The sequence below is a fragment of the Natator depressus genome, chromosome 1, assembly GCF_965152275.1.
Source record: "Natator depressus isolate rNatDep1 chromosome 1, rNatDep2.hap1, whole genome shotgun sequence".
Classification (NCBI taxonomy): domain Eukaryota; kingdom Metazoa; phylum Chordata; order Testudines; family Cheloniidae; genus Natator; species Natator depressus.
In genome coordinates, this window is record NC_134234.1 from 231,955,119 (window position 1) to 231,979,073 (window position 23,955).

Genomic DNA, 23,955 nt, shown 5'->3' on the forward strand with positions numbered 1-23,955 from the left:
CAATGTTACGTAACTTCCTCTGACTCATGTTCTGAGCATGTTTGAAAATTGACCTGAGTTAAGAGTTCAAAAAATAAATAAAAGGCAAAGTGCTTTACACTCTTAAGACTTTTTATGGGTTTGATTCATTGCATCAGTCCAGTTTTATGCCAGTGAATTTCTACTGGTTAGTTCATGATTTTAGTACACTGCTTGAAAAGATAAAGTACTACATATTTTAAATTATTTTTAAACCTGGCTGGGGGAGGGGAAAAAGTGAATTTTTGTGAGAAATTTCCTCCCACTCCCCCCCCCCGTTTTTTTTGGTAAAGGAAAAAAAATTATCACCTCTACAGACGATTCACTTTACAAGGAAAGAGTTGCAAACAGAAAAATGATTCTTTAAAGAAAAAGTAAACATTTTTAGAAAATGTTTACTATCTCAAATCAAACACTGGATGGGTCAGATCCTTGCCTCAGACAAACACAGACAGTTGCTACTGACTTCACTGAGAATTGCACCCACCTTAGAATTACACTGGTGTAAAAATGGAATAATGCACTAATGCATCAGGCTCTACATTTGGAGACTGTTTTGCAAATGGAGACACCATTTTCCAGAAGAAGCTAGGGCACTATTTAATGCTTTCTGGATGTATTCTTACTGTAGCAAATCCTGCTGCACAGAGTAACAACATCCAATTTGCCTTGCAACTCACTTGCATTTGTTTCCTCATGAGCCAAATCCCAACATGCGTTCTCTGGTCTGCCTATTTATGCTCACACACATTTAGAAACTAGCAGCCAGTTAAACCACACACCTCCATGGCTCTTCACCTCCAACCACAATGCATCAGCTTTTAATCTCTGCTACCCTAGCTGCCAGAAAATGGAGAAATACAGACCACCACTCCAATGATGCGGAGGGACGGATGGCACCTGGACAAAAAGCACAAACCATGCAGCTCACCAAAATATGACTATCAAGAGTTACTTGATTTGGGGATCCATATGCTGAGCACGTTAAAACATAGAGCTAAGACTCCTAGCATAAGGAACAGTGACAGCTGTCTAAGACCTGCAAGAACAAAAACCAAATGTGCAGGAAATGTTACAGCAACCTCTCAACATGGACCATAAACACGTGCACTTCTTTTGTAGTGTATTTTTAGTTGCTTTACACGTAATCAGACTGTGGAACAAATTATTGTTTGGAGCTACTGTGACATAGTTGTTTCTCTTTAACAACTGTTTTTGAGGGGGAGTATGGGTGTATACAGAGAATATTACATTACTCAACTATACAGGTTCATGGGAGGCCTTCAAAGTTCAGAATCTGCACTCTCCCCTCCCTCCTTTCACCCAGTGTCTGTATCACTAACACCATTAAGTGCTCTCTAAACCACTAAGTCAATTGTAACCATAGTGCCCGCTAAATCACTAAGTCAACTGTAAATTAAGGGCAAGATTATGTAAACTGAGGAAGCCTTGAATTTCTTGTTTAGTGTTCATGTATGAACTTTTTCCTTTTTTAAAAAAAAATAAGGAAATTCCATGACAAAAAACTATGTTAAGATATAGTTAAGGTTCAGCGTACGTAGCAGTAATTTAAGGGTAAAAAAAACATTATGCAGCTATTGTAATTATCCCAGGATCAAACATTACAAACCCAGGAAATTCAGAGCTATGGTTATATTTAAATATGAAATTCAAATATGATAAAGTATAGAAATGAATAGTTTACACCCAAGCAACATTAATTTACCCTTGGCGTAAGCGTGAAGGTGACCAACCACCCTAATGTGATTTAAAAAGTAACTTTAATCTAATCTGGAACCACAAACACTCAAATGCCTTAATCATAATCACATTCACTGCATGTTATCACTACCTGGCAGAGTTAGAGACTATATCTGTTCTGCTGTGAAAATTTTGCATTTGTGTAAACTTTCCTGTATGTATATCAACCTCAGAAATATTTTCTGCAATGCATGGTATGAGCACAATTTCATTGATCAGTTTCTTGTGTTTTCATGTACTGCACTCTTTTGAATACAAACTAGAAGTTAGATGCAGAAGACATCAAAAAAGCTAAACACGCCTTGTTAATCACTGACAGTCATTTGAAAAGTGCAGAAAAAGATTAGTTTGAAAAGTGATATTAATGCTGGTGAAAGGTGCTGGGCCGACATCCCTGGAGACTGAAATCCTTTGTACATAAAATTGATACAATACAGGTAGCAGCAGTGTAAGCATTGCTCCCATTCATGTGCCTCATCCCTAACTTAATTAATGGTGCTGTATCAGTTGTAAATGTGAGATTGATTCTTCAGGAAGCCTAGACTTTGAATACAATAAGGGTTAGCTTTCTGACAGCTGGAGAAATTAAAAAAGTATTTTAGTGATAATTCATGTGCTGGAGATGCAGAATCTAGTCTACTGACTTCAGAGTAGTCAATGAAAGTTGAGAGCAATGAAAAGCTAGTAGCAGAGTTTGGTACTTAGCACACCCATAAGAAATACTTACCACACCCATAAGAAATACTTCCTGCCAATCTGCAATGAGATGAGCCTGCGGTCTTTTGTCAGATAAAAGTCCCACTGACGTTCATAGGAGTTTAACCTGTCTAAAGACTGCAAGCTAGGGTCTAAGAAAAAATGTGGTCTCAGGAGGAGGAATCTGGCATTCAAGAATGGGCATTACACAATTTACACAATACATTTTACTTAACACCATTGAATTATACCCTCTTTACTGTACTTCCATTCCTAACATCTTGGATCACCAGGTTATTGGTGCATAAATAGCAACTTTCTCCAGCGTAATCAGCCTCCTATTGAGTTTGATGCCCTTAGCAATATCATTATCTGTTGTTTCTGAAGTCACAGCTTTGCAATTTGATTCCATTGAAGTGGTTGTGAAGTGCACTGGATTGGTTTGGGGTTTTATTTTTCCCTGCTATTTCCCCGCCCCTCCTCCATTTATGCAGTGTTTTAAATTTGGTTGTAAAGTTCAAAGCAAGTATAAATTATTATTTCATTCAGTGCGACCAGCAGGATCCGCAGGCGGCCCTCTCAAACACATAGAAAATATAATATTTTCTAAAAACTCATCCCTGTCAGGGGTCTGCACTTAATCTTACCTCAAGTAACAGAGCCATAAGGCAAAAATGGACTTCCAAATTAGACCTTATCCTGAGCTGGCTGTTTTTTAGGGTTTCTCCATTCAGGACCCTCTGTCCCTCCTGCTAGCACTCTCTTGCCTCAGAGAGACTCTCAGTCATGATGCTCCATTCTGGCTGAGATGTGGGAATGGAGGGGAGCAGAAGGAGGAGAAAGGAAAGTGCCTCCCAATATTCTCAACCTTCTGGGGACCTGACTGACTGAGTGTAATTTAGCACAGCCGCAGGGCTGCTCTAATTTATGCTCAGTCTGCCCATGGCCCCAAAACAGTCAGAGCACATTGGCACTCTGGTCCTGTCTTTCCTCCCTTTGGCATATACCGGAGGTTCCAAGTGGGGGTGGAGAAAGCACACTGGGCAGTTCTGTCAGCCCTTACAGCAGGATTCTTTTGGGTTTTGTTCGTGTTTTGTTTTTTTACACAGAGGAGAGCCACGGGCTTTAAGGCCTCTGTATATCCCATAAGTATAAAGGGATCAAAGGATAACAGTGGAACTAATGAAAACTACCTAAGCCATCTGCCAAGGGGAGTCAACAGAACAGCTCGAGACTTCCATACATACTGGGCCCCTAAAGCTTGACAACTAGTTACATACAATATAAATATTTTTTTAAACTGACATTCTCCAAAACAGAACTTCTAGTGGAAGAGTCATCCTAAACCATTACCCACAGGCAGAACTGTGGTGCCCCACTACTAAATGGCTGATATTAGGTTCTGGCTTACTGGCATCCCTCTTTATGTGCAGAGGGAGGCAAGCACTACAAGAAAAGTGGCGGCCTGTTGCCATGAGACCAAATCTTGCTACCAATGAAGTCAGTGGCAAAACCCTCGTGAATGTCAAATGAAGGCCAAGATCAGAATAGGCCTTATCAAGACTGATTATAACCTTTGGTAGCATTTATTTTTCATTTCTGATTTAAGCCAGGGAAGCTAAAAGGGAAATAACTACTTAAGCCTAAAACAGAATTGTGCACTGGGCTGGCACAGCAAGCGAAGAATCAGGAAGGGCAGGCTGATTACCAGGGTTATCACCACAATTTCATTACAAATACCACAGTAGTCAACAGTAACACACAAGGAAATGCTGAAAAAGCACATGACAGTTCAACTGGGTTTTTTTTTAAACCCATATTTTTTAAACAGTTGCAAAAGTCTGATGGGGCTTTTTAAAGGACATGAATGTAAAGTAAGAAGAGAGAGAGAGAGAAATACACAGATGAGAAAAAAGGAAGAAAGGCAAAACTTGTACAGACAAAACAAAGAGGATAAGTAGGAATAAGGAGGAGAGAAGGAAGAAGCAAAGGCAAAAAAAATAGCATGGAAGATTAAGGGAGAGAGGAGGGTTTCTGGGGTGCTCCTGCTGAGCTCCAATTTCCCAGCAGAAATGTGAAGTTGACATCTGTGTGCACACACTGCTTAAAATCACCAATACATTTTGTGGAAGTGGGGAGAGGAGGAAAGAGAGAAGAGCAAGATTTTAATTGTTTAAGTTCTAAACAGAAGAGAAAAAGCAGGGCATTGCTTCGTAGCAGCTTCTGGCAGCTCATCAGCATTAATAAGTATTGTCTGGTTGTTAAGCACTGACGGTGTGCCCGAGCTGAGGTGCTAGGCTTTGGAGTGGCTGCTCAGACCCTTGACTCCACAACTTTGAAGCGGGCTGGAAATGACTTATTTTTGAACATTGCCAAAGCTTAATAAATAGGAATAATAAATGTATATGATACAGTCTTTGTTGAGAGGAATTTTCAATCTCTGAATCAATACTGGATGATATTGTTTCACATATGGGACTGGCAGTACTGTATGTTGTAAGTGTTAAGATACACAGATAAATGCCATTTTTATTTAATTTAAAGACTAATATCCAGCAACATTTTAGCAGGCAGCTGATGCGTTAAGATTAGGTTAGTTCTCATGCAGTTTTGGACAGTACATAAGCCACCAAATACATTATGCACCTCCATGATGTTCTGCCCTGGGTCAAATCGGGCATGTTATGTAGTAGGATGCCTATGAAGGTTAGGTGTCTGCTGACACCGTCCAGCCATCATGTTTTAGATCTTCAGGGGGAGGGGGAGCAGAGTCTTTTTCTTCCTGCTTTCACTGGGTCAAAGTTTCAGATGATTCTTGCAGGGAAGTTGGTAGGCATTCGGAGAAGCTGACCATACCACCTTAGTGAGAGTTGGGCAACTGTTTGAAAGAGTGGGACCTGTCTAGTTAGGAAGCAAATCACCTCATTTGACTTGAATTTGATGTTTTCAAATCATTCAGAGATGCTTCATCTGAATGGTGCCCAACTTCTTTTCACACTTGACAGTAAGGTGCCATGTTTCAGTCCCATAGCATTATATATCCTCATCTTCGTCTTTCTACTTATCAGGGTGCTCCATTTGTGAAAGACATTCTTGATGGGGCTATTATTGACTATGCTTTTTTCATTCTGGACTTCAAGTTCTTTCTTGATGCAGCCCGTCAGGGCCGTCCCTACCCATACGCAAAGTATGCAGCAGCATGCTGCTCCAGCCCCTGCTCCGCCCCTTCCCCAAAGCACCCGCCCCTGCTCTGCCCCCACCCTGCTTCTTCCCACCCACAAGTCCTGCCCCCACTCCTCTGAGGACTGCAGCAGGGGGTGGGCCTGCACTCACCAGTGCAGCAGCGGGTAAGTGCAGCAACCCGGCCCCAGCTGCACCACCAGTGAGTGCCAGGGGCCGGTTTCCCCTGCCTCCCAAGGCTGGGAGTCAGGGGAGCACAGCAGAGCGGGCTGGGGCTGGGTTGCTCCACTTTCCGCTGCCTCGTGAGTGCAGGGTCAGGCCCGACCCTGCACTCACGGGGTGGTGGGAAGTGGAGCGATCTGACCCTAATCCACTCCGCTCCACCGGCTTGTGCTGGGTGGCGGTTTCTCCCCAGCCCCCCAAGCCTGCTCCTTCCCCCCCTGCGGAGGCCTGGGCTCCCCCATGGCTAGGGATGGCCCTGCCGCCCGTGTTATTGATAACGGAGCCGAGGTAGGTAAAATCACAGATAACCTCAACTGGTTGATCACCCACTAAGATGCAAGAGCCTGCAGCTCATTTAAAATGGCCTAATGGTAAAAATTTGGTTTTAGTGAAATTAATTTTCAGGCTGACTTTTCCCACTGAGCTTCCCAGGGTTTAGATTCAACAACTAACAATATGTCATCAGCAAAATTGATGTCAATGAGGTTTTCATCATCGGGTGGTATACCTAAAATGCATTTATTTAGTTTCCATTCAAGAACACAGTCTATGAAAGCACGGAAGCGTTCTGGGGCAGCAACGCATCCTTGTTGAAAGTCCAACCTAATTTGGAAGAAGACAATCCTTTCCCATTTACAAGAAAGCAGCTTGAGGAGTCATCTTACCTTAGAGACAGAAAATTCTGCAAAGCTTGCCAGGAATGGCTATGATTTTTAGCTAAAGAGATTCCCTGTTAATGGAGTCAAATGCAGCCTTAATATCCATGAATACAATTTGAATTCTCTTGCCTTCTTGATAAGCTATAGACTGTGACGATTTGCTCCACAGCGGAATAGCCGGAATTGAAGCCAGCTTGTTGTGGTCTTCTCTTGCTCCTTAAGATATCAGTGGCTTGGGCCAACAAGACAGAAGCAAAAAACTTTCCCTGGTATGGTGTTGCGGGGCGATGACTCACCGGTGCGGTGCTTCCTGCTGGTCGTCCAGGGAATTAGCTCTTCACCAGCACTAGAGCGCCCTCTGCAGGCCGGTATCTCATCTGCCACTGTTCCCCGTGTCCCTCCCGGACCCCGGTGCCTCTTTATCTCAGGGTTCTGCCCCAGCAGTACCCCCTCGCTCTAAACCCACCTTGTCTCAGTGGCTACTGCCAGTCATCAGCTAGCCCCTGTTCACTGGGGCAGACTGCAGTGTAATGGCCACTCATCATTGGCAAGGGGTTAGGACCAGCTGCCTCTGCCTATTCCTCAGGCTGCCCCTCTGCAGCCCCAGTGCCTCTGTAGGCCTTCACCAAGGCCTGCAGCCTGGGGGTTTACCAGGCTGGAGCTCCCCAGCTCCCTTTGCCCTTCCCCAGCGCTGCTCTGCTCAGGCACCCTGTTCCCAGGCACCTAGCCCTTCCCACTCCAGGGCTAGAGTGTGACTCCCTCAGCTTCTGGCCCACTGCCCTCTTCAGGGCCGGCTCTAGGTTTTTTGCCGCCCCAAGCAAAAAAATTTTGGGCTCCCCCCTTCTCCCCTGTTGCCCCAGCCCTGGGCTCTTCCCCACCGACCCCGCACCGCCTGCCGCCCCAGCCCTGGGTCACTGGTATCTCGCTCCCGGGGCAGGTCATCAGCATCCCGCTCATGACACTAGCAGGGGCAGAGGCTGCATCCACCCGACTCCTTCCTGGCACCCAGGGGGGCCCTGACTCCGCCCGCTCCCCCTTCGCCTCCAGCTGGTCCAGCACTAGCAGGGTTGGGATAAGCAATGGGGCTCCCGGGTTGCGCCTCAGCCCAGGGTCCCACCAGCCGGGGTCCTGCCTCCAGGACCGGCCGGGAATCAGGAGGGCAAACCCAGGGGGACCGCCCCAGCAGGGCGCTGAGGAGCTGGGGCAGGGCAGCCACAGAGGGAGCGGCCAGTGGGGAGCGGAGCCCCAGAGAGTGGGACGTGGGCCCTGCACAGCAGCGCTCTGGTCACCGTTCCCCTCTATGGCCCTGCTGCTGCTGCTGCTCCTAGCTGCCCTGCCACAGCCCCTGGGCAGCTCGGGGAGCAGGGAGCCCTGCGACACTTGCAGGCGGCTCCTCCGAGCGCCCCACGGGGCAGCCCCCAGCCCGAGTGTCCCGTGCTCCACGTGTCGGAGCCCGCCGGTGGTGCGAACCAGAGAGGCCCCAGGGCGCTGCTGCTACTGGACCCCAGTCCCGGGGCCAGCTTGGCTACCCGCTGCGGCTCTTCCATCTGGACTTCGGCAGCAGCTTGGGGGCCAGGACAGGGTCTACCTGGGTGAGCGCCAGCAGGGCTGGCCCCGAAGCAGGGGGAAAAAAAAGGATGGCCTGAATGCCGCCCCTACAAATGTGCCACCCCAAGCACCTGCTTCCTTTGCTGGTGCCTAAAGCTGGCCCTGGCCCTCTTATATGGGACAGCTGGGCCCTAATTGAGCTGGCCACAGCTGTGGCTGCTTTCCCACAGCTTCCCCCGGCTGTTCGCACTCCATTTCCCAGCCACAGCCCTCTCCAGGGCTGCTTTTAACCCCCCTTCTGCGGGAGTGGGGCAGCCGCCCCACTACATATGGACAGAAGAGTAATGCCACAATAGTTACAGGAGACTCGTTTGCTGCCTTTACATTTCCAGAGTAATAAAACAATGCTTCTTTGCCAGTGGGACAGGACTGACTCTCCACATGATGCTGAACAGCATCGCATTCACAAAAACATAGTTGGTCCAGCACTTTTTAAGAGTTTTGCAGGAATTCCACAGATTCCAGGTGCCTTATTTCCCTTAGCTTTCTTTACATCTCTGGATGTCATCAGCAGTGAATTTGCCAGGATCATTTTGTGCAGAATGAGTCAACTCAGCAGTGGCCTTAATGTCAGGGTTCAAAGAAATTGGGGGTGCAATTCAGAGCTGGCTGAAACGTTCACTCCAGCATGCCATTTACTCTGCTTCTGTATCAATTAGCTGACCTGAAATGGAGTAGGTCATTCACTTGGTACAGGTTTCAGAGTAGCAGCTGTGTTAGTCTGTATTCGCAAAAAGAAAAGGAGTACTAGTGGCACCTTAGAGACTAACCAATTTATTTGAGCCTAAGCTTTCGTGAGCTACAGCTCACTTCATCGGATGCATTGGATGCTGTAGCTCACAAAAGCTTAGACTCAAATAAATTTGTTAGTCGCTAAGGTGCCACAAGTACTCCTTTTCTTTTTTCACTTGGTACAGTCTTTCTTGTCAGTGAGGTCACACAAGTGTTTATAAAAGGAGGCAAAATCATTCCTGGCAGAAGCTTTCTCAAGTGCGATGGCTGGAGTAACTGGTACAGTAACAATTTCCATGCTCCACTAGAACTCTCAACAATAGCTTTAAAGTCATCAAGGAGAGTGACGACGTCGTGATTCAAGATAGGTGAAAGAAGAAAAGAGAGTTAAATATAGAACTCTGTCTTGCCTTCATCAGAAGCTTCACTAGTTGGAGTGTAGCAGAGAATAATTGTCCACCTCCCATACTTATGCTGGACCTTAGCTGTAAGCGGGCAACTGGAAATTGGTTCAAATAATCAGATTGATTTCATAGATTTCAAGGCCAGAAAGGACCATTGTGATCAGCTAGTCTGAAGTCCTGTATAATACAGGCCATAGAACTTCCACAAAATAATTCCTAGAGCATATCCTTTAGAAAAGCACCCTCTCGAGTTAAAAATCGTCAGTGAAGACTCTACCATGCCCGTTGGTAATGGTTAATTACACTCACTGTTACAAATTTACACCTAATTTCTCATCTGAATTTGTCTAGCTTCAACTTCCAGCCATTCAAATGTGTTATACCATTCTCTGTTAGACCAGTGGTTTTCAAACTGCAGGTCATGACCCAGTACTGGGTCGCCAAATGTAAGGTACGGGGTTGCAGTGACTCTGGTCAGCACTGCCGACTGGCCGTTAAACGTCGCTACCTATTCCGACACCGTGCTGCACCGCGGAAGCAGCCAGCAGCAGGTCCGGCTCCTAGGAGGGGCCACAGGGCTCCGTGCGCTGCCCCCAACCTGAGCACTGGCTCTGCACTCCCATTAACTAGTTCCTGGCCAAAGGGAGCTGGTGGGTGGTGGGGGGCGGTGCCATGCCTGCGGGTGAGAGCCGCACAGAAGCGCTTGCGCACCTCCACCTAGGAACCAGACCTGCTGCTGGCTACTTCCGGGGTGCAGTGCAGTCCACAGTGCCAGGAGAGGCAGGAAGCCTCTCTTAGCATCACTGCTGACCAGGAGCCGCCCGAGGTAAGCCTGTGCCCCAATCTCCTGCCCCAGCCCTGAGCCCCCCCTCAAACCTCTCATCCCTGGCCCCACCCCAGAGCCTGCACCCCTAGCCCAGAGCCCTGACCCCCTCCCATACCCCAACCCCCTGCCCCAGCCCAGAGCCCCCTCTCACACCCTGAACCCCTCATTCCTGGCCGCAGCCCTCACCCCTGCACCCCGACCCTCTGCCCCTCCCAACCCCAAACCCTTCATCCCCAGCTCCGTTAGGTCGTGGGCATCAACAATTTTCTTCAACTGGATCGCCAGGAAAAAAAAAGTTTGAAAACCATTGTGCTAGACTGAAGAGCCCAGTATCAAATATTTATTTCTCATATAGACACCTACAGACTGCAATCAAGTCACGCCTTACACTTCTCTTTGTTAAGCTAAATAGATTGAGCTCTTTGAGTCTATCACTATAAAGCATATTTTCTAATCCTTTAATCATTCTTGTTGCTCTTCTATGAACCCTCTCCAGTTTGTCAACATCCTTCTTGAATTGTGAGCATCAGAACTGGATACAGTATTCCAGCAGTGGTTGCACCAGTGTCAAATATAGAGGAAAAATAACCTCTCTACTCCTGCTCAAGATCCTCCTGTTTATGCATGCCTAAATCGCATTAGCTCTTTTGGCCACAGTGTCACACTGGGAGTTCATGTTCAGCTGATTATCCACTCTGACCCCCAAATACTTTTCAGAGTCACTACTTCCCAGGACAAAGTTCCCCATCCTGTCAGTATGGCCTACATTCTTTGTTCCCAGATGTATAAATTTACACTTACCTGTATTAAAACTCATATTGTTTGTTTGCATCCAGTTTACTGAGCAATCTAGATTGCTCTGAATCAGCGACCTGTCCTCTTCATTATTTACCAACTGCAAACTTTATTAGTGGTGATTTTATGTTTTTTTCCAGGTTACTGATAAACATGTTAAATAGTGTACGGCCAAGAACCGTGTGGGACCCCACTGGACACAGACCCACTCAATGAAAATTCCCGGTTACAGTTATATTTTAAGACCTAGTTAGCCAGTTTTTCACCCTATTAATGTGTGCCATGTTAACTTTACATTGTTCTAATTTTGTTATAAAAGTGTTGTGTGGTACCAAGTCAAACGCCTGACAGAAGTCTAAGTATATTATCAAAAAGAAAAGGAGTACTTGTGGCACCTTAGAGACTAACCAATTTATTTGAGCATAAGCTTTCGTGAGCTACAGCTCACTTCATCGGATGCATGTAGCTGTAGCTCACGAAAGCTTATGCTCAAATAAATTGGTTAGTCTCTAAGGTGCCACAAGTACTCCTTTTCTTTTTGCGAATACAGACTAACACGGCTGCTACTCTGAAACCTAAGTATATTATGTCAACACTGTTACCTTTATCAATCAAATTTATAATCTCATAAAAAACCCCATCAAAGTTAGGATCTATTTTTCCATAGCCCCATGTTGATTTGTATTAATTTACATTGCCCTCTTTTAGTTCTTTATTAATTGAGTGCTGTATCAGCCACTCCTTTATCTTGCATGAGATCAAGGTCAGGCTGACAGACACCGTGCTGCACCGCGGAAGCAGCCAGCAGCAGGTCCGGCTCCTAGGAGGGACCCTAAAGGGTCATCCCCGTTTACCCTTTTTGAAAATTGGCATGACATTAGCTTATTGAAAATCAACATTAATGGTCCAGTTAAATCCACTTGGCCAAATCCTCGGTTTTGTGAACATGATATTTAACAGGCATCCAACTTCTTCCTTTCTCATATCCCAAGCAGCTGATCACATAATATAGCAGTTGCTTATTCTTTCCTCCCTGCAGTAAGAAACAAATGTAGGGTGTTTTTTTTGAATACTCTAATTTCTACAGGGGTTAAATGCATTATCTCCAAAAGATATCAGCATAAAACACTTATGTCCAGCATTATGATGATCAAACATGTCCATAAATCCAGCATTATGCACAATGACCATAAATAGCTCCAGAGCACTTTCTCTCACTGTGTCTGAAATGTTTCAGGCACCTATCCTTTTGCAAACAACTTACCTTGAAAGATTCAGTTGCTTGCTTTGTGGCTCCCCCTGTACATCCTCCAGCTGGGCACTCATTCTGACAGCCCTGCAAGAAATAAAAAGCAGGAGATACCAAATCAAATGCATGTTGCAAAGAGGCAGATACCTAGTCAATTAATATTTTGCATGACAGAAATCAAAAAGTATCAATCAGCCTTCATCATCACTTGATCAGAATAAGAATATTAGGCACTGTATTTTCCACCATCCTCCTGTTTTGGTTTGTTTTTTGTTTTTGTTTCAATTGAGTTATTTAACACAACTGCATTTCTGGGCTTTAGCAAGACTGGTTAAATCCCACATTAGCCTTATATGTCTCAGGGTCACAGTCCGAGAACAAAAGTGCAATTGTTTCACTTAAAGCTGAATAAATACTCTGGGATTTTACACAATTATATCAGGTCACTGAATCCCCTTTAGAGGCAGACACCTCAGCCTTCTGGTTTCCTCTGTGCCTTTATTTAGTGACAATGACTTGGCAGGGGAGGGGACGGTAGAGAGGGAGGAAACATTTTCTCCAAACCATACTTCCTTAATTGAATGAGATAAGCGGTAATGAAGGTACATCCACAAAAACAAAATTAGTCATGAATATATACGCTATTTCTCTTATAGCCATTGTGTGTCTTTTAAGAACTCCACAAATGAGTGGGATATTAGCCAGCCATTGAAGGAAAGGGGAGCGATGGTGCAAATTGGAAGAGTAAGCCGACAGGTGCATGACCCGTGAAAGCAAATAATCGAGCAGAAGCATCCCATGTCCTCAAAGCAGCTTCCATGTTGCTTTCTTAGCATCCTCTCCCTGCCAGTTCTACAGCATTCTGGTCGCAGACATGAAACACACATTACAAACAGCGGCACCTAGGTAAAGAGGAGGGGGGAATCTGACATGTCTTTCTGGCTTTGCTCATTTGAGCTAATCAGGACTTTCCAAGACAGTGCTGGAAATATTAAAGGATGCAGGAAGGCTTTGCGGGCAGGGATCACAAGGGTGGAATATTTGGGGGATGGGCACTCGGAAGGCTATGGTGCTGAATATACAGGAGGATGGATGAGGGAATATCAGTAAAATGCACAGGAAGATGAACAGGAGGGAACGGGCATTAAGAGCCTTGAGAGCTAGAATGAATGTGGTATGGGGAGGAGGGGGTTAAATGATAGAACAATTAGGTGAAAAGGGATTTTGTGCTAGGATCATCTGGGGGAGGGGGATATCAATGCTGGAATGTTTAAGGGCCGGGAGGAGGGGAAGTTAACTCCTCTCCCTTGGATCAGATGCTTTCTCCCTGTTTCTCTCTTGCACTCAAAAATAAATTAAGGAAGTCATGCAAAGTGGGAAATACCTGGCAAGAGAAGGCATCGGCTGCTCCCTGCTCAGCTGTCAATGAGCTTGCCATGCTGCCGGGTGAGCATGTACAGTGTACCTCTTGCTTACGGAGGCACTCTCTACTACCCAGCTGAGGATCAGGAGCAGCAGTAGAGCTACCACCACGGCTGAAAACCAAGCCCCTAATCATGCCAATGCATTGCAAGTAACTACATGATGTAAGATTTAAACTGCAGCACTGTGTTGTCTGAGAGGCCAGCTCAGTGCCTGGAAGGCAAGGGGGTCACTAGTGTATGCTGGTAAAATATAAACTAGCCCCACAATATTCTCTCATTAAAATATCCACATACTCCCATATAACTCTCTGCTCAGAAGACAACAATGATGTACCTGTAACTACTCATCCCAGTTATTAAACCAAGAGACAGATACTGTTGTGTCAGGAGTTATGGCAATTTGCATAAATAAGACATTAAGGAGGGAGGGGATGATGTAGGAAAATTTAAGCCCCTTGTAGAAACCAGGTGCCAGCAAAATCCTTCATCATCAGATTGAAAGAGCCTTAAAATTAATCCCCACTTGTGAGAGAGTCTCCCCTACCCCAGATTTGTGAGATTTGGCAGAGCTGTTTATAACCTGTAGACCATGCTCTGTGACACAAGAGCCTCAGTTGTAATAGGACATTAATTTCCCTCATAAGTCTGGTTCTGAGTGGTGTGTAATTCAGAACTGCACGTGTAGGGCCCGATCCTGCTCCCTTGTAGCTATGGGAATTTTGCCACTGCCATCAGTAGTAGCAGAATAAGGTATGGTCTAGCCATTATAACTTATACAGACACAGGAGAGGGGACCAGGTGAAAGACAATGTTTATCATTTCAACGTGGCTTAATATGCCAGGTCCTTCAACCAAAGAGTACTGAACTCGAAGAACAGCACAGTGTGTGTCTCTGAAGCACAGAAGTTGAAGGAGAGCTTAGTAGTGGAGAGACTAATACAGTGTTCTTTCACTTTTGCAGGCCTGTGGTTTGTTTATGGGTTAGAATAGATCACAAATGAATAGGAATGTGGTGGTCTCCAGTCAACCCTTAGTGGATGACAGTCTGCAACAAAACCATCCCCACGGGGTTCAGGAAGCTTGCACCTCCATCTGCCCCAGTAACCATATACAATCCTTTGCCCCTTATGCTCATCCTCTTGCTTGTCCTCATCCTTAACCTCAACTCTCTCCTCTGCTTCCTTCCCCTCTGTCACACCACAGCTCTGCCATGGAATTACATGGGTCACACACTCATTTAAGATCAGTAAGAGGAGGATTGCAGATACTTTCCAAGGAAGAACCCACAATGGGAGAAAAATGGCACATCACCAACACCAGTACTAGCTCTTCCTCTGCCTGCACCTGCGCTGGCCCTGGCCAGACTGACAATCTGACCCTGGAGGCTTCTACTGAGGTCCGGGTCTTGACTTCCTGGGAATGCAGCCTGCATGTTCCTGAAGAAGAAAGTGAGGCAGGGAGAACCACCTCATGTGAGAGGTGTCTGTTGCTGGCATCCCTCAGGAAGCAGGTAAGAGAGCTGCAGGAGGATGTGGCTCATCTGCATAGCATCCAGGACCATGAGGACTTCATCGACAGGATGTACATGGAGTCATCTGGGACAGACGATACAGGCTGACTACAGAAGCACCAGAGAAGAAAGGAGAACCGACTGCTGGGCAAGAAGGAGATTGGCTGCATTGCCACCTTGTGCAACAGACAGTGCTTCACCCTCCACCCCACCCCAGGTCCCCTGTTCATTGCAGTCAAGAACCACTATGCTGTACTGGCAACAGGAGGAGAGGAGCAGACCCCAATGATTGAGGAGGAGCCACCTGCCCCCATGTCTGGGAGGCTCATGGCCACTGCACCCAAGAGGAGAAGCCATATGGTTCCAGTGGTTGGGGACTCCATTCTGAGGGGGCACGGAGGCATCCATCTGCTGACCTGAAATCCTGGGAAGTGTACTGCCTGCCTGCAGTCTACATCCAAGACATCACAGAAAGGTTACTGTGGCTCATCCATCCCTCTGACCACTACCTCATGCTGCTCATCCACATAGGCACTAATGATAGTGCCAAGTATGACATCTGCCCCTGAGCAGATCAGACCATCAAATCAAGCGGAGATGGTGGAGGAAGCATTTCTACAACAAACAACAGAAATATCCAAAACACAAGACCTGGTAACAATGGGGAACTTTAACTACCCAGACACAGCAAAACACAAAACGTTCAATAAATTCTTGGAATATATTAGGGACAACTTTCTGTTTCAGAAGATGGAGGAAGTAACCAGGCAGACAGACATGTGAGTCTTCATTCTAACTAATAGGGTGGAATTGGTTGCGAGTCTGAAAGTTGAAGGCAACTTGGGTGAAAGTGATCATGAAATGATAAAAACAAAACAAGAACAAAACAAAAAACAGGAGGAGTCCTGGTTGTTTTTGCTGATACAGACTAACATGGCTACCACTCTGAAACCTGTCATGAAATGATAGATATTATTCTAAGGAAAGGAAGGAGTGAGAGCAGCAAGGTAAGGACAATGGACTTCAAGAAAGCCGACTTTAACAAACTCAGAGAACTGATGGGTAAAGTTTCCTGAGAAGAAAATATAAGGGGAAAAAGTAGTTTAGGAGTGCTGGCAACTTCTCAAAGGGACAACATTAGAGGCAAATAGCAAACTATTCTAATATGAAGAAAAGATAGTAAGAGTATATGCCTCTACCAGGAGCTTTTCATAGACCTTAAAATCAAAAAGGAAATTTACAAAAAAATTTGAAAACCATGGACAAATTGCTAAGCAGGAGTACAACAGAACAGCACAATCACATTGGGGCAAAAATCAGAAAGAAGAAAAGTGAAGATTTACTTAGTGGGGAAGGAGAGCTAATTGATTACGTCAAGAAGGCTGAGGTGTTTAATGCCTATCTTGCTTCAGTCTTCACTAAAAAGGTTAATTGTGACCAGAGGCTTGATTAATATTAACAACAAGCCGGAAGGAATGGAGGCTAAAATAGCGAAAGAACAGATTAAAGAATATTTAGGTAAGTTAGACGTACTCAAGTCAGCAGGGCCTGATGAAATCCATCCTAAGGTACTTAAGGAATTAGCTGTAGCAATTTTGGAACCATTAGCGATTATTTTCAAGAACTCCTGGAGGACAGGGCATACACAGTACCTGTCTCTAAGAAAGTGAATGAAGAGGACCCAAGGAATTATAGACCAGTCAACCTAACTTCAATTCTTGGAAAGATACTGGAACAAATTATTAAACGATCAATTTGTAAGCACCTAGTCAATGACAGGGTTATAAGGAATAGCCAACATGGATTTGTCAAGAACAAATCATGCCAAACCAACTTATTTCCTTCTTTAACAGGAGTACTGGCTTAGTGAATGGTGGGAGCAGTAGATGCGCTATATCTTGATATCAGGAAGGCTTTTTAAACAGTTCCACATGACATGCTCATAAGCAAACTAGGGAAATGTGGTCTAGAGGAAATTACCGTAAGTAGGTGCAAAAATAATTGAAAGATCATACTCAAAGAGTTGTCATCAATGGTTCACTGTCAAACTCCACACAAACTTCCTCGTGGCTGGACTTTACTAAAACTAGACAAGCCATTTACAACACACACTTTGCTTCTCTACAAAAGAAAAAGGACACTAAATTTTCTAAACTATTACATGCCACAAGGGGCCACAGCAATGGTTCCCTCAACCCACCCAGCAATATTGTTAACCTATCCAACTATACTCTTAGCCCAGCAGAAGCAGCTGTCTTATCTCGGGGCCTCTCCTTCTGCCCCTCCACCCCCACGAACATGATACAGTTCTGTGGTGACCTAGAATCCTATTTTTGACGTCTCCGGCTCAAGGAATATTTCCAACACACCTCTGAACAACATACTAATCCACAGAGACCTCCCTACCAACACTACAAAAAGAAGGATTCTAGGTGGACTCCTCCTGAAGGTCGAGACAGCAGACTGGACTTCTACATAGAGTGCTTCCGCTGACGTGCACGGGCTAAAATTGTGGAAAAGCAGCATCACTTGCCCCACAACCTCAGCCGTGCAGAACACAATGCCATCCACAGCCTCAGAAACAACTCTGACATCATAATCAAAAAGGCTGACAAAGGAGGTGCTGTTGTCATCATGAATAGGTCGGAATATGAACAAGAGGCTGCTCGGCAGCTCTCCAAAACCACTTTCTACAAGCCATTACCCTCTGATCCCACTGAGAGTTACCAAAAGAAACTACAGCATTTGCTCAAGAAACTCCCTGAAAAAGCACAAGATCAAATCCGCACAGACACACCCCTGGAACCCCGACCTGGGATATTCTATCTACTACCCAAGATCCATAAACCTGGAAATCCTGGGCGCCCTATCATCTCAGGCACTGGCACCCTGACAGCAGGATTGTTTGGCTATGTAGACTCCCTCCTCAGGCCCTACACTACCAGCACTCCCAGCTACCTTTGAGACACCACTGACTTCCTGAGGAAACTACAATCCATCGGTGATCTTCCTGATAACACCATCCTGGCCACTATGGATGTAGAAGCCCTCTACACCAACATTCCACACAAAGATGGACTGCAAGCCGTCAAGAACACTATCCCCGATAATGTCACAGCTAACCTGGTGGCTGAACTTTGTGACTTTGTCCTTACCCATAACTATTTTACATTTGGGGACAATATATACCTTCAAATCAGCGGCACTGCTATGGGTACCCGAATGGCCCCACAGTATGCCAACATTTTTATGGCTGACTTAGAACAACGCTTCCTCAGCTCTTGTCCCCTAACGCCCCTACTCTACTTGCGCTATATTGATGACATCTTCATCATCTGGACCCATGGAAAAGAAGCCCTTGAGGAATTCCACCATCATTTCAACAATTTCCATCCCACCATCAGCCTCTGCCTGGTCCAGTCCACACAAGAGATCCATTTCCTGGACACTACAGTGCTAATAAACGATGGTCACATAAACACCACCCTATACCAGAAACCTACTGACCGCTATTCCTACCTACATGCCTCCAGCTTTCACCCTGACCACACCACACGATCCTGTCTACAGCCAAGCTCTGCGATACAACCGCATTTGCTCCAACCCCTCAGACAGAGACAAACACCTACAAGATCTCTATCAAGCATTCTTACAACTACAATACCCACCTGCAGAAGTGAAGAAACAGATTGATAGAGCCAGAAGAGTTCCCAGAAGTCACCTACTACAGGACAGGCCTAACAAAGAAAATAACAGAACGCCACTAGCCGTCACCTTCAGCCCCCAACTAAAACCCCTCCAATGCATTATCAAGGATCTACAACCTATCCTGAAGGACGACCCAACACCCTCACAAATCTTGGGAGACAGGCCAGTCCTTGCCTACAGACAGCCCCCCAACCTGAAGCAAATACTCACCAGCAACTACATACCACACAACAGAACCACTAACCCAGGAACCTACCCTTGCAACAAAGCCCGTTGCCAACTGTGCCCACATATCTATTCAGGGGACACCATCACAGGGCCTAATAACATCAGCCACACTATCAGAGGCTCGTTCACCTGCACATCTGCCAATGTGATATATGCCATCATGTGCCAGCAATGCCCCTTTGCCATGTATATTGGTCAAACTGGACAGTCTCTACATAAAAGAATAAATGGACACAAATCAGATGTCAAGAATTATAACATTCATAAACCAGTCGGAGAACACTTCAATCTCCCTGGTCACGCGATTACAGACATGAAAGTTGCGATATTACAATAGAAAAACTTCAGAAACAGACTCCAAAGAGAGATTGCTGAATTGGAATTAATTTGCAAATTGGATACAATTAACTTAGGCTTGAATAGAGACTGGGAGTGGCTAAGTCATTATGCAAGGTAACCTATTTCCCCTTGTTTTTTCCTACCCCCCCCCCCCCAGACATTATTGTTAAACCCTGGATTTATGCTGGAAATGGCCCACCTTGATTATCATACACATTGTAAGGAGAGTGATCACTTTAGATAAGCTATTACCAGCAGGAGAGTGGGGTGGGGGGAGAGAAAACCTTTTGTAGTGGTAAACACCCATTTTTTCATGCTTTGTGTGTATAAAAAGATCTTCTATACTTTCCACAGTATGCATCCGATGAAGTGAGCTGTAGCTCATGAAAGCTTATGCTCAAATAAATTGGTTAGTCTCTAAGGTGCCACAAGTACTCCTTTTCTTTATGTCTAGTCTAGTCACCTATCTGTGTGAGGGAGCTGTGCAAGTTACTCCCTTTGACACTAATGGAGGAAATAATGGACAATATTTTGTGTTTATATAGAACCTTTCATGCCAAAGAATGAGAAAATGATTCACAAATTATATACCAAGAGAACCACAGAAATAAAGCTGCACACAGAGTGGAGAGTGACAGACAAATGGCATAGAGCACAACAGTAGAGGGAAGAAATTTTGACTAAGAATTTTGAGGCCTAACTAACTAAGAATATAAATGCATAGTAAATAGGAGCAAGGACACAATCACCTTGACATTTAGTCAAATTAAAACATTAGTTTAAACTAGTTTCAGCTATTACACCTCCTTTGCTATCCACCTTCCAAGTTTTGTTTGTTTTACAATCACATTTTCCTATTTTAAATTCCCTCACCTGATCCTGTATGGAGGATGCACACAGACAAAAGGGGAAATAGTGACTGTAGTGGCTGTCAAATGTGAAAGCTTAAAAAAAAAATCAATTTAAGAAAGTCCACAACAAAAATATTTTTCTAATCTCTGTTAATTACTATAATCCTAGATGTTATTTGCAACAAAAATATGTGAAACATTTCCAGACAGAGTGAGATTTTAAAGTTCACAGTGTCCCTTTAAGGCCTCAGTCGAGAGACCTCACACTGTAATCTGTACCGTTCTGGGTCTATTGACCCGACAGCTTGAAAACTCCACTTACTTGCTCATCACTGAGGACCAGAAGTGGAGAATTTGGGGAAGGGGGAGGAAGGAGATATGAATGCATTGCAAGCAACTTATGCAGAAGCCAAGCTTTCATTTAAGAAACATTAATGGCCAGCTTTTGAAAATAGCTGTACTTCTAGCAGCTCCTGGGAACAGCAGCAGAAATATTTGAGTGGGGAACATGTTTGTGTGCACGCACTAATCTACATATTCTCCAGCCTCCTTTCTGGGGCCTCCTCTCTATTGAATAGCTGCAGTGCCTACCCCTGCCGCCACTCATAGCTTTCCGAAGCACCATCCTGGGAGTTGCTAGGTGCTGAGCACTTATGAAACCAAGTGGTCAGATTTTAGGTGCCCAAACAAGAGCAGAGCTCTCTTAAAAATCTGTCCCTAAGTGTCTAGTCTTTATGGCTGTGAAAATAGCCTTTCAAACATTAACTGAGTGTAAACTGATGCAGTGAGGTCTTACATGAGTCTGAACAGAGACCGTTCCGGTGTCTCTACTGCTGCTCACAGTGTCCATGAAAACAGAGTGAAAACTGATCAGAGTTTTGCTGGTTTTCACTTCAGCTATTTAAAAATATGTGGGCAGCATTGAGCAAGTCAATTTCACTCTGCGACTGCTTGGGAAAGCTAGGATTAGTTGCAGAGGCAGGCAACACAGAGCTATTCACTGGGAAGGAGGACCCAAAGAAGCAGCTAGTAGGGTTGCCAACTTTCTAATCACACAAAACTGAACATCCTTGCCCATCCCTTTCCCAGCCCCTTCCCCAAGGCCCTGCCCTGCCCCTTCTCCATAGCCCCATTCCCCACTCACTCCACCCCCAGCCCCCATAGCTCGCTCTCCCCCACCTGCTCATTTTCACCAGGCTGGGGCAAGGGGTCGGGGTGCAGAAGAGGGTGAGGGCTCCAGGGTAGGGCCAGAAATGAGGGGTTCAGGGTGCAGGAGGGGGCTCCAGACTGGGGTAGAGGGTTGGGAGGGGGTAAGGGCTTCGGCTGGGGGTTCGGGCTCTGCGGTGGGGCCGGGGATGAGGGGTTTGGAGTACCGGAGGGAGCGCCGGGCTGGGGGATGGGGCCAAGGGTTTTGGAGTGTGGAGGGACTGGGGTGTGGGAGAGAGTACAGGATCTAGGCTGGGAGTGCGGGCTCCAGGGTGAGGCCAGATATGAGGGGTTAAGGGTGTGTGAGGTGGCTCCAGGCTGGGGGCGAGTGGTTCGGAGTGCAGGAGGGGGCTCAGGGCTGTGGCAGGGGTGCGGGCTTTGGGGGGTGTTTGGATGTGGTAGGGGGCTCAGGGCTGGGGCAGGGGGGTTGGGGTGCAGAAGGGGGTGAGGGCTCTGGGTGATGTTTACTTCAGGGGGCTCCCGGAAGCGGCCAGCATGTCTCTCCAGCTCCTAGGCAGAGGCACAGCCAGACGGCTCTGCACACTACCCCTCGCCCATAGGCATCGCCCCCGCAGCTCCCATTGGCTGCAGTTCCTGACCAGTGGGAGCTGCGGAGCCGGCACTCAGGGCAGGGGCAGCACACAGAGCCCCCACGGCTGCCCCTACACCTAGGAGCCAGAGGGACATGCCAGCCACTTCCCGGGAGCCACACGGAGCCGGGTAAGGGGCCTGCAAGTCCCATGCCAACTGGACTTTTAACAGCCCGGTCAGCAGTGCTGACCAGAGCCGCCAGGGTTCTTTTCAACTGGGTGTTCCAGTCGAAAACTGGACACCTGACAACCCTAACCTACAGTGGAGGAGGTGCAGTGGAAACATCTTCTTACAGCACTTCTATTACCTACAGCTGCCATCAGGTTGCAGATGGGGTAGAGTAGCTCAAACTCACCCCCCTTGAAGCAGCCCTCAGGCTCCAGCAGAGAGAATAAATGAATGTTCCTCCTCCCTTCAGGACCAGAGGAGGTTCTTCAGATTTATCAGACACCTAATAGCCAGAGGCTATATGAAAAATAGCGCCTCCAATGAGGCTCCAGGGAGAGCACCCTTCCTGGCAAATTTACGAAGGCCTTGTCCATGGAGAGTGAGCTACTCTCCTCTTCCATATTTGTCAGACACTTACTAGCCAGAGGCAAATATTTCAAGATCTAATCTCCCTTATCAAGATAGGAATTCCAGCTTCTGTTATATGTGATTCCAGGTAATCTAGTGGCTCAGGCTCAGATCCTTAAATACCTTTGGGGAGCTGGGCCTCAATGACTTCATTATTATTGTGAAACATTTATACTGTAATATTGCCTACAGGCCAACCAGGTCAGGGCCCCATTGTGCTAGGTGCTGTACAATCATTAAGTAAATAGAGTTGCACCCATGGGCCTGAGATGTTGGAAATGATGTTTGCTCTACTGAGCCACTTATAATTTTGCCTTTGTCTAAGCACCAGGAGAAAACGCTTAAGACAAAAAGTTACCCTTCTGATACTGTGTGACTAGAGTGTCAGACAAAACATCCCTGTGGTTTTTAAAAAAGCTAACAGTAATTAAAGACCAAATTATAACAATGCAGAAAGATGACTCTCTTTTGTGGCTTTCCAGGGAATTTTAGTACTACTTGGCAGCCACACAACATTAAAAAAAGCTACAGAAAAAGTTGCACTTAAAATTGTAATTGCGCTTGTGTTTAAAAAAGGTCCACAAAGTCTGTCAGATGGAGTGAGAGATTGTGCATGTTGCTGTGGGGCTGAATCATAGAATACTATTTATAACATCAATTGAAAAAAACATTAGCTCATAATGACCTCTACAAGGGGCCTCTAGACCTTGGACACTCATTCATGGTATCACAGAGCCAGACACAGAAGCTTTCAGTTTAAAACTCTGCTGAATTAACCTATACTATGTTAAGCAAGTGGTTGCCCAGTACAAAAAGTAATGAAAAGAAAATATCTGCTGAGCGAGCTCATTTATATGCGAATAAAGACTGGACACCTTTTACTGTAAGAGAATGGGTATATCTCACCCATATTTTCCACAAATACTTCTCTTCACGCCTTCTTCCTCAGGTGAGATTGAACCAAGAGGAATGATTGGTTGGCTGCTACTCAAATCGTGGTTCCAACCACTAATCAAGCCCCACGCAGGCAGCCCTTGAAATGTTTTGAGTTTTTTGGGCTCTGGTAGGTACCAGCTTGACAGACTTTTAAGATACAGAAGTCCTCCATTTATTCAGATATACAGCACAGGCAGCAATAGTGCATGTCCCCAAACAGACCCACAGGAGTGCCTCAATCCCCATCTGCGGAGACCACCTCAAAGAGGACAATTCAGCCTTAGGCTCTTTCAGTGCTTAGCCTCTCTTCCACCAAGGAGAATTACAGTTATGGTTGTTTCTGATCTCTAAGATGTTTGCCTCAGAGAAGGTTTTCAAACTTTGGTTTGGGATACAGATGGAAAACAAGATTGATGGGATGCAAGAAAGAAAAGGA

The 23,955-nt window shown here is 45.8% G+C and overlaps 1 protein-coding gene across 4 annotated transcripts in view; it reads right to left on the reverse strand.

The window, feature by feature from the left end:
• The window catches only part of BCAT1 (branched chain amino acid transaminase 1), a 101,866-nt gene that overhangs the window by 59,125 nt on the left and 18,786 nt on the right, over window positions 1–23,955 (reverse strand). The window contains exons 1-2 of one of the 4 annotated variants that reach the window (XM_074937828.1): window positions 13,535–13,681; window positions 12,166–12,237 (exon numbers count right to left, since the gene is read on the reverse strand). In XM_074937828.1, the coding sequence (XP_074793929.1) occupies window positions 12,166–12,237; window positions 13,535–13,588 (126 nt within the window). In that variant the 5' untranslated portion in view covers window positions 13,589–13,681. Of the gene's footprint in view, window positions 1–12,165; window positions 12,238–12,915; window positions 12,933–13,534; window positions 13,682–23,955 lie in introns of those variants that run through there. The other 3 variants (XM_074937836.1, XM_074937844.1, XM_074937852.1) reach the window with 3 other exon arrangements.